The 10766-nt window shown below is 44.9% G+C and overlaps 1 protein-coding gene across 1 annotated transcript in view; it reads left to right on the top strand.

Annotated features, from left to right (window-relative positions):
- The first annotated feature begins 4286 nt into the window (after window positions 1-4286).
- Window positions 4287-10766, top strand: part of cntln (centlein, centrosomal protein) — a 42675-nt gene continuing 36195 nt past the window's right edge. The window contains exons 1-9 of the mRNA XM_061245896.1: window positions 4287-4402; window positions 4858-4941; window positions 5989-6077; window positions 6625-6709; window positions 7040-7174; window positions 7966-8145; window positions 8752-8885; window positions 9254-9416; window positions 10146-10346. Coding sequence (XP_061101880.1) covers window positions 4861-4941; window positions 5989-6077; window positions 6625-6709; window positions 7040-7174; window positions 7966-8145; window positions 8752-8885; window positions 9254-9416; window positions 10146-10346 — 1068 coding nt within the window. The 5' untranslated portion in view covers window positions 4287-4402; window positions 4858-4860. The remainder of the gene's footprint in view (window positions 4403-4857; window positions 4942-5988; window positions 6078-6624; window positions 6710-7039; window positions 7175-7965; window positions 8146-8751; window positions 8886-9253; window positions 9417-10145; window positions 10347-10766) is intronic.

The following is a 10766-nucleotide window of genomic DNA, read 5'->3' as shown; positions in this document are numbered from 1 at the left end:
TATGTATTTAAAACATTGAGACAATTGTCGAGTGTTAAAGGGGGAGGGGGCAACATTTGTTGTCAGTCTAAGTGTATGTAATGGCCCACGGTGGAATAATGAACTTCTATCTGCTATTTTGTCAACATGTATTTTTTCAAGCCTTAAAACCAGTCGCGAATAATATCTGGACTGTTTTGGTCGTGTGAATAATTTGATAATTCCCAGGTGTATGATATCTTTTAGTTGGCTGCAAACATCTCTACATTTCATGCTGCCCCCTAGAGGAGATCACATTACAGGTTGGATATTTTCAGGCCAGTGGGGCTCAAGGATAAATTCTTATAGTCAAGTGAAAGTTCACTACAAGTAGCCAGAATCCAACAGGACAAATTACATGAAACAAACCACGTTTTTGAGATGTTGGACATATGCAAATAGCAATTTGCATATGTCCAATAATGTCACAGCTCTGGTTAAATTTCTCCAGTGCTTGTGGAAAAGCACACTTATCCAAATTCCTAGCTACATCTGTGACTTTGCGACATCCTCTTTTTTTTTAAATATATATAATACAAGTTTCATGGATGAAAAAACATGTTGCAATGAAAATACTTCTTTTTAAATATTATTATATTTTATTGACTCCCTTGTACTGTAGGTTTCAGCAGAGTAGAATGCATGGTTCCTGAGATTAAAGCCAGAGACTCATATCCCCTACAGGGGACTAGAATGAATTGCCAGGTCTGAGAAGGATAACCAGGGTGGGAGCCAGATATGGCACTTCACATCTATTTTCACTGAAAGCAATCATTCTGTGATCGTTCACAAGAATGCACACAATGTTCAGTAAGCTACTTTAATAAGCAGTCTTCTTTCACTGGAATGGATTAGTAATAAGGGAGAGAGAGGGATGGAGGGGAAGAGGCACAGAGAGAGACAGAGGGGTACTGAGGGAGAGGTACTGTAGGAGGACTGTAACTGCCCCTGGGGGGGGGGGGGGGGGGGGGGGCTTCAGTTCCTCTCTCCTCTCCTGCCCTTGTCTAAATCTTTTGCTGATTTGAGAAAATGATGACTGTATCACCTTGTCACATGGCAGATGAAGCACAAAGGCACCTCCCGAAATGCAGCAGATGAAAGTGATCATGTGACACTCCTGGAATGCAGTCTGGCGTTCCTGACGGCTCGGCTGGGGCATCCGGGAAGCAGCATTGACAGGAGCCAAGATGAGGACTAAATACATGAAGCACGGATCTCTGCAGTCAGACCAAAGAGCAAAATACCCTCGCAGTTGTGATCTTTTGTCCTTTTGCAGAAATGTACACTCAGTGAGCACTTTATTAGGTAGATCTGCACCCCAGCAAATATTTAAACACCCAATCATGTGGCAGCAACTAAATGCATAAAAGCATGCAGACATGGTCAAGATGTTCAGCTGTTTTTCAGTCCAAATGTCAGCATGGGGAAGAAATGTGATCTAAGTGACTTTGACTATGGAATGATTGTTGGTGCCAGACAGGGTGGTTTGAGTATCTCAGAAACTTCTGATTTTCCGGGATTTTGAAGCACAACAGTTTCTAGAGTTTGTAGAAAATGGAGCAAAAAACACGAAGACATCCAGTGAGCTGCAGTGCTGTGGTCAAAAACGCATTGTTAATGAGAGAGGTAGGAGGAGAAGGGCCAGATGGGTCAAAGCTGACAGTGACAGTAACGCAAATAAATAACGCATTACAACAGTGGTATGCAGAAGAGCATCTCTGAACACACAGCGCATCAAACCACTAAGTAGATAGGCTACAGCAACAGAAGACCAATAAGTTAAAAAAAAAGGCTAAATAATAAAGTGTTCACTGAGTGTATGTATAACCCTATGAAGGGGTTATGTTTTTCAGAATTATTAGCTAGCATTCTAGAACTCCATTATTTCAACTACCAGTAGTGATCAGTATTAGAGTGTTCAGTTAGGATCATTCCGATCACATATTTGTGACCTCACACCTTAGAGGGTTAAATCTGTCCCGCTCTACTCAGTGATTCTCATAAATGTGTATGGTGAAACTGGACTCTTAATTCAGCAACATTTTTAAGTATGTATGTGTTTAAAGCACATAACTTAAGTATTAAGTTATATTAAGTATCAAGCAGTTATTTCAATAAAGCCATTTCTATTGATTAAAAGCAGTTGCAGTCAAATCCATGGAAAGAATGTCTGATTATTAAATATTTTACGTGTGGCCCAGGACTGCCAGCATGTTTTACAACTAAAACCTATGTGTCATAATTCTGGTAATATCTGCTCTTTATCCATTATTAATCCCAGGTACTTGGAGCAAGATCTGAAGTAGGCAGGAAAGACTTTACCTTCCTGTGTCCTTGAGACAAGAATTAACTTCAGAAAGCTGTCTAGAAACATTCACTTTGCTGAATGAAAGTATTTAAATCAATAATTAAATCAAAGAGTTGGGCCTTCTTTTTCATTTTTTGTTTTTAATGTGAGTCCTTGACATCAGTTATTGTGTGTAATTTTTCTTTATTGAGCTGCATGTTTGTCCAGCTTGCCCTCTATACTGCAATGGACATCCACAGTAGTCACAGTAGAATTGCATTAAGAATGCTGAAGCAATAAATACAAAAAATGTAATATTTAGCTGACACTTTTATCCAAAGCAACTTACAGTTGACTAGACTAAGCAGGGGGCGATCGCCCCAGGAGAAATGTGGGGTTGAGGATCTTGCTCAAGGGCCTCACAGCTGTGCAGATCTTATCGTGGCTACACCAGGGCTCGAGCCATCAACCTTCCAGTCATGTACCATAGTCATGTACAGTACATGCACACACACACACACACACACACACACACACACACACACAGTGTCTACATATGACAGCCGTGCCCACTCTCTCAAGTACCAAATAACTCGTTATCATTCACCAATGACAGCCTGCTAAACAGAACTTAAACTGACAGTGTGACAGACATCTATAAAATCAGCACTCAGCAGCTGGCTTGTAAGTCTCTTTGGTGAGTTGTAAGCCATGCAGATTTCCTGTGTCAAATCAAAGATTGTGGTAAAGTGGTGTGACAGTCTCGCTGTCATAGCGAGGGGGTGGAGACCGCTCTGTTACATGAATTCTCAGTGGTTTGACAGCTTCAGATTCCGCCCTTGATAAGGCTTGTTTCCTGAATTTTTTATGCCCAATATGTGCATGATCAAGCTTCTTGGTTTAACATGACAGAGAATCATTTATGTTTGACTAGATTCCGTTTTGTGATTTTAGATGAAAGAACAGACCTTGAAGGGTTCAATGGCCTGTTCTTATCATGTCATCGTACTGTATGTTTTCACATTCTTAGTTTTTTTACCTGAGTACCGATGGCACTGACTCACACCTGGGTCATTCCAGCCAGAATTGCAACCCCTTAATTTCAAATTAATTATTAATTAATTCCACACTTTACTGTGGCATAATTTATGGGGGTGACATTGGCTCAGGCAGTAAGAGCAGTCACCTGGAAGTCAGAGGGTTGCCAATTCGATCCTGCCCTGGGTGTGTCAAAGTGTCCCTGAGCAAGACACCTAACCCCCAAATGCTCCTGATGAGCTGCTTGTTAGCCAATTGCCATGAATGGGTGAATGAGAAGCATTAATTGCACAGTGCTTTAGATGAAGGCACTATATAAATGCATTTACATGCTTAATGCCACATAGCAATGGATGCCCTGAAAAAATGTGCCACATTCTATCCCAGAATGTTTAATCAGTCAGATCAATAACCTGATACTTAATATTAAACTTGAAAATAAAAATATATAATTTGAATATATTCCTTGAAAAAGGAGTCCATTCATGAAATGTTCAGCCAACAGGTGAAATCTGCAGGGCTGAAAATTTGGACACCTGAGTACCTGACAAGTTCACTGAAACTAAACTTACATGTGGAAAAGAAAAAAAAATTGTGGAAAATCAAGAGTTCAAAGCAAACACTGAAACAAATGGCCAATAAGTAGGATAAGTTGCAAAAACGAGCAGGCACAAGAAGGAAGGCCCCAGTGCCGAAATTGAGAATACCAAATTATTTTATGATATGTTGTATCAAGACACTAAAACAGATACTCAGATACTTTTATCGAAGTTTTAAAATGTATAGCAGAACAAAATATGTATGGTTAAAAACATCTAACAGTTTCACTCAACCGAGAGACTGAAATGTTTGGCTTGTCTCGTTGCTAAGGTCGCAAACAATCGTCAGACTGCTGTAAAATGCCGTGGGCAGCAAGGGAACAATTTGCGGCAACAACAGCGCGCCCGTTTGAAAGAACAAGCGGCTGTCTAGCAACCGAAGCATCAATGGCTGCGAATATTCTGCGGTGGACAGGATAACCACAAATAAGAAACCTGTAAAGAAATAGACAATTTCAAAGTAATTTGCGGATTTATATTTGCCAAGATTTTTAATGTGAATTGTTTAAGTGTTTCTCTTGAGCCCAGTGTCGTCCCTAATCCGCTTCTATAGTTGCTAGATAGCTATCCATTAGCTGCCTAGCCTAACTGCTACTTGTTGATTCAGAAGAGCTGATTGATCTGGCTACTCGGCGAGCTACTTTGCCACCTAGCCAGCTAAAGTATGTGTTTTTGTGTGCTGTTGGCTTGCTCTTGGTATACTTTTCATTCACGTTTAGCAATTTAAAGTCGAGAAGTTAACTGACTGAGTTTGCCTGCTGAAGAAATCAATCCGGGTAATTTCCGGGTAAGATCTAACGCAGCCTGTCAGATCTGCATTGTCACCCCGCTGCGGGACGTGTGTGTACATCCAAGTCGGGGATAAACATTTGGTAACCCTTGAAGTCACATTAATTTATGTGATTTTCTTTTTAGATCATGGCTGCGAAGGACAGCCACCGCATTCTGCTATTAGAGGAAGAAGTCCGGAACCTGTCGGAGGAACTTATTCAGTGCCAGGTAAACCTGAAAATATCCCCGAAATCCTACGCAAAATGTATGTGTGTATGCTTCGTTTAGACTGGACCTGGCTTGCAGATGCTGGAGTTTGGAGGTCACTGAATCATGTAGGGGTTTGTTTTGATGGCGAGTAGCAGACACAGGTGCAAGCCTTAATGTTGAATGTGGTTTTCACAGAGGCATTGGGTAGGAGCTGGCTTAAACATTTAATAAAAGCCACTAACAAGTTAAAGGTAAATCTGTGGAACTAACTTAGTGTTTGTTATTATTTCCAGGTGGTTGACTATCATTACAAAAAAAAAATGCAAACACAAGACATGACTAGCATCTAACCTAACCTGGATGTTATTTTCCTGGGCAAGGTCCCTTTCTCACAGTTTAACATTTGTGAGTTGGCGGGTCAAAGAGGAAACTATTAATAACCTTTTTTTATTTTTTCTAAAACTGCTACCTGACAACTGCCATGCTTTTTTGAAAGTTTCAAAATCAAAAAATTCTGAAACTTTTTTGAAAGTAGCTTTGGATAAAAGTGTGAACTGAGCAGTACCTTCTATGATGCTTGAGTTCTGTCTTCCTCAAGTGTCCGCTGCGTTTATTATGCCCTGATCACAGCAGACTCCGAAGCATTTTAGGAGGATAACGATGAGCTCCAGCAGATGGTGCCAAATGATGTCACTCACATTTCTGATTCCAAAATTTTTTTGTGGAAACCTCTGCAATAGGGATCAGTTTTTGTGTGTTCAACACGGCAGATACGTTTTTTAGTCTGCTCTTTAACATGAGGGTGTTTACATCCATATGGAGTTAATCTTGTAGGAATTACAGCCCTTTAAAATTGTGTCGCTGTCCAAATAATTACGATCCTCACTGTAGATGTGCCACACATGCACATGGACACACACAATGTGATGTTTGCAGTCTTTTTTGTGTAAATTGGTTGTGCCTTTTCATTAAACACAAAATCCATTTCTTATTTACATGTTTTCTAGGAGATTAATGTGTGTGTCTATGTAGTGTGCTAAAATGTACCCCCGTTATTTTTTTTAGGCAGATAAAGAGTTTGTGTGGTCACTATGGAAACGCCTGCAAGTGGCCAATCCGGACCTCACACAGGCAGTGAGTTTGGTGGTAGAGCGGTGAGTACACATTTTTAAATGGCCAAACACTCGAGCAGGGCACATTTATCTTCCAGGAGTTTTGGCAGCACCATTTTAACCAGATAACCTTGTGACAATAGTGTGACTCGCAGGGTGGGCGAAATATTTCTCAGATGCAATCAGTGACCGTCTGTAATTAGAACAGACTGTTCTACCTAAGTTTGCATTGTTGTTCTTAGATTCATTAAATTCTGTCAGTTTTGTTATTTGCCCGAACAGTACAGGTACATGCTAGACTATGCTGAATTCTTAAACTGCAAAAGTTTTGTCATGTAAAAGCAGAAATAATCTGGGAAGAACCGTAAATACATTTTAAGAAATCTAAAGTCTGAATGAGTTGAACAAAGAACATTTTTTTCTCTGGGTGAATAAAGCTGGCTGCATGATGTGCTAATTTGCTGTCAGTTACCATACGCTGGGTGATTTTACTCCTGTGTGATGTGAATCCTCCGATGACAGTGATGATTAGATGAGGAGCTCTGGTGAGCTGTTAATGAGGCGTTTCCCCTCGTTCCTCTTATTTTAGAGAGAAGCAGAAAGGAGAGGCCAAAGACCGAAAAGTTCTGGAGATTCTTCAAGTCAAAGACTATAAAATTCAGGAACTGGAACAGGTCTGTGCTAATTTTATAGCTTTGTGTTTACTATAGCTTATGAAAGTATTACGTTTCTGTGCTGTTGCTGCTTAATCTCTGCCTTTTTCTGGCGTAATCGCTGTGCTGGTGCAGATCTATGTTCGAATGCGGCTGATATGGGCTGTTGTGTGGTTCTTGGCTGATCTGTGCTGGTGTGTGGTTCTTGGCTGATCTGTGCTGGTGTGCGGTTCTTGGCTGCTCTGTGCTGGTGTGCGGCTGTTGGCTGATCTGTGCTGGTGTGTGGCTCTTGGCTGATCTGTGCTGGTGTGCGGCTCTTGGCTGATCTGTGCTGGTGTGTGGCTCTTGCAGAGGGTGACCGCCCAGCTGCAGGAGATGAACAGCCTGTCCCAGAGAGCGCGCTCCACGGAGGAAGACCATGCAGTGATGAAGAAGGACATGGCTGCTCTGCGCCAGAAACTGAAGGAGAAGGGCCAGGAGCTGAAGGTTCGAACGCGCGTCTGTGGCAGAGCCACCCCTGACCTTCTGTGGGCTGACCACAGCTCCAGCCATGGTTCCAGCCTCACAGTCACTTCATTCAGTGTTTTATAGAGTGTAATTTAGACAGCTTTCTGGAAAGTGTTAATTAAAGCAGAGCTGCTGAGTCTGACTTCAGGATGAATGCTTAATAATGGACACAGTGGTGGGAGAACATGGGTGGGCAGTTTCATTTCTGCAGGGCCAGTCCATTTCCAGGTTTTCCTTTTCACCAGTGACACTGAAATGAGAGGATTAGCTGAATACATTTATGTTTAGACACAGGCCATCTTTCACGTCCCCTGAATCAGGTGGGTGGAGATTTTTGATAGAAAAAGGGGAGGACACACATCTCTGAGACCTGATCAGATAGAGGACCTGGATGTTATCATGTCCTGCCTACCTGTATGACCTCACACCTGTAAAAGAGCCTGGTCCACAGATGGCCTAGGATGGCTGTATCTGTTTTGGATTTCTGACCAATTCTCTGCTCTTAATTATTTAATTAGTCAAATCATTTTCAGGTCATTTTTAGCCACATTCCATGATATAAACAGCTCATAAATGTTCTTGTTTGTAGCATTTTATTGTGGTGTATTTCACAAGTTAATCAGTCATGGTGCATACGAGTAATTAGCTGATTGAGCCAGGGTAACTGGTGACAGTAAAACTTTGTATACACACTGGCCCTCCAGGGCTGGAGCTGTCCATCTCTGATGTATATGTCTATGTCTCCTCTGGTTTGCTGCCCCGCCCTGTAGGCGTGTCAGGAGGAGAGGAGGAGGAGGGAGGCGGAGCAGCAGGGCGTGGTCAGGGAGCTGCAGGAGGGGAAGGCGGGGCTAGACACTCGCTGTGCCTGCATGCAGAGCGACCTGGAGAAGCTCCTGGAACAGGCCGAACAGTGGGCTCAGGAGAAGACCGCCGTGCACGCCACAGCGCTGGTACTCACCTGTACTCACCTGTACTCACCTGTACTCACCTGTACTCACCTGTACACACCTGTACCATATCTACACACCTGTACCACACCTGTACCACAGCTGTACTCACCTGTACTCACCTGTACCACACCTGTACACACCTGTACTCACCTGTACCACACCTACACACCTGTACATACCTGTACCACACCTACACACCTGTACCACGCCTGTACCACACCTGTACTCACCTGTACTCACCTGTACCACACCTGTACACACCTGTACCACACCTGTACATACCTGTACCACACCTGTACATACCTGTACACATCACAGCACAGGTACACACGTGCACTCACCTGTACATACCTGTACTCACCTGTACCACACCTACACACCTGTACATGCCACAGCACAGATACACACCTGTACGCACCTGTACTCAACTGTACCAGACCTGTACTAACCTGTACCACCGCCTTCCACACGCCCAGGTACATGTGTGTACAACCTTTGAGTTATCGCCCCAGTTCCATAGACTTTGTGTAACTTTTCCATTTCTCTTTCCTAAGTGCTCCATACCATACACCATTCTTCAGTGTGAAAACTGTGTTTTTCCTGCAGGCGTTTGAAGGAGAGCTGAAGGAGGTGAAGCAGCAGGCTGCAGACCTGCAGGAGAGGTGCAGCAGCCTGACCGCCCAGCTCTCCTCCAGAGACCAGGAGCTGGAGCAGATGGACGAGCATGTGACCCGACTGAAGTATGATACGGTGTATCATATCCCATACTCTGTGTGTGTGTGCGTGTGTGCGTGCGTGCGTGCGTGCGTGCGCGCGCGCGCGCGCGTGCGCATGCGTGCGCGTGTGTGCGTGCGCGTGTGTGCGTGTGTGTGTGCGTGTGTGTGCGTGCACGTATGTGTACATATCCCATGTTGTGTGTGTGTGTGTGTGTGTGTGTGTGTGTGTGTGTGTGCATGTATGTGTACATATCCCATGTTGTGTGTGTGTGTGTGAGCACACGTATGTGTACATATCCCATGTTTGTGTGTGTGTGTGTGCACGTATGTGTAAATACCCCATGTTGTGTGTCTGTATGTGTGTGTACATGCTCTGTGATGTGTGTTTGCAGGCAGGACCAGCAGCAGCTGCAGGCTCTGTACACTCAGAGTGTAGAGCACGCGGGTGACCAGGCCCAGCTCATTAAACAGCTGGAGGAGCTCAATCTGGACACACAGAGAGTGCTGCGCACACAGGAGGCTGCCCACTGCGCCGACTCCGCCTCCTACCAACGGGTAAAGCCCCTCATTACATTACATTACAGTCATTTAAGTGATGCCTTAATTCAAAGCAACTTACAGTTGATTAGACTAAACCGGGGCCAATCCCTCCTGGGGCAGTATGGGTTAAGGGCCCAACAGCTGCACTGATCTTATTGCTACAGGCTTGCTCCCAGCCATCCCCTCCACTGCTTCCGTCTCCTACCAGCGGGTATCAATCACACCCAACACATGAATTACTGCACATGCTCATGGCACATCCCAGCCTCTCGTACCGCTTGGCTAAAGTGGAATAGGAGCTGATAGTTGAGTGCCTTCCTTCTACCTTTAACATCTCCCAGCTCACAGCGATCTGAACGAGAGTTAGGGGTGTGTGTGTGCGTGCGTGCGTGCGTGCGTGCGTGCGTGCGTGCGTGCGTGCGCATGTTTGACGCGTGTTAATGCCGTCCCAGCTCTACAGCGATCTGAACTAGAGTTAGGGACGTGTGTGTGTGTGTGTGTGTGTGTGCGTGTGCGTGTGCGTGTGCGTGTGCGTGTGCGTGTGCGCGTGCGCGTGCGCGTGCGTGTGCGCGTGTGTGCGTGTGCGTTTGACGCGTGTTAATGCCGTCCCAGCTCTACAGCGATCTGAACTAGAGTTAGGGACGTGTGTGTGCGTGTGCGTGTGCGTGTGCGTGTGCGCGTGCGCGTGCGTGTGCGTGTGCGCGTGTGTGCGTGTGCGTTTGACGCGTGTTAATGCCGTCCCAGCTCTACAGCGATCTGAACGAGAGCTTCCAGGCTCTGAAGGCCAGTGAGGCCCAGCTGCGGCAGGCTCAGATCTCCATGACGACGCAGCTGTGTCAGAAAGACCAGGAGATCCTGCACCTGCAGACCCGACTGCAGCTGCAGGTCGCCACGGCGACCGTGGCCTGTTCCCCCGTACGGCAGAGCAACTACAGACCGCCCGAGGTGAGCCCCTGCAGCGCTGCCCTGGTGGTACTGCGCACGAGAAGAGGATCGCTTTGCCTTTCTCATTCTCTGTTTTCACTGTAGTCAGTGCAACTGACTGTATCCCATCCTTATAACAGCTTCTCTGTGCGTCCCCCCTGCGTTTTTGACCTGCTACCGTTGCTGGAAACGCTACTGTAGGGTTATTAGATAAGGGCATGGGAAAGTACTTCCTCATTACTCCGGCTGTAATTGGCTTTATGAGGCACATTTCTACTGCTCAGTTGATAAGTGATTGTTACAGATCTGGATTTGACAGTAAGTGTATCCTGTGGCAATTGATGTGGTAATATGGTGGCTAGGCTAATTAAATGGTGATATGACCGCTAGGCTAATGTTATAGCGATGTGGTGGCTAAGGTAATTATATTGCTTTGTGGTG

Source organism: Conger conger, chromosome 6 (assembly GCF_963514075.1).
Source record: "Conger conger chromosome 6, fConCon1.1, whole genome shotgun sequence".
Lineage (NCBI taxonomy): Eukaryota > Metazoa > Chordata > Actinopteri > Anguilliformes > Congridae > Conger > Conger conger.
Note: the sequence above shows the minus strand (reverse complement) of the source record. Positions and strands in the feature narration are given on the sequence as shown.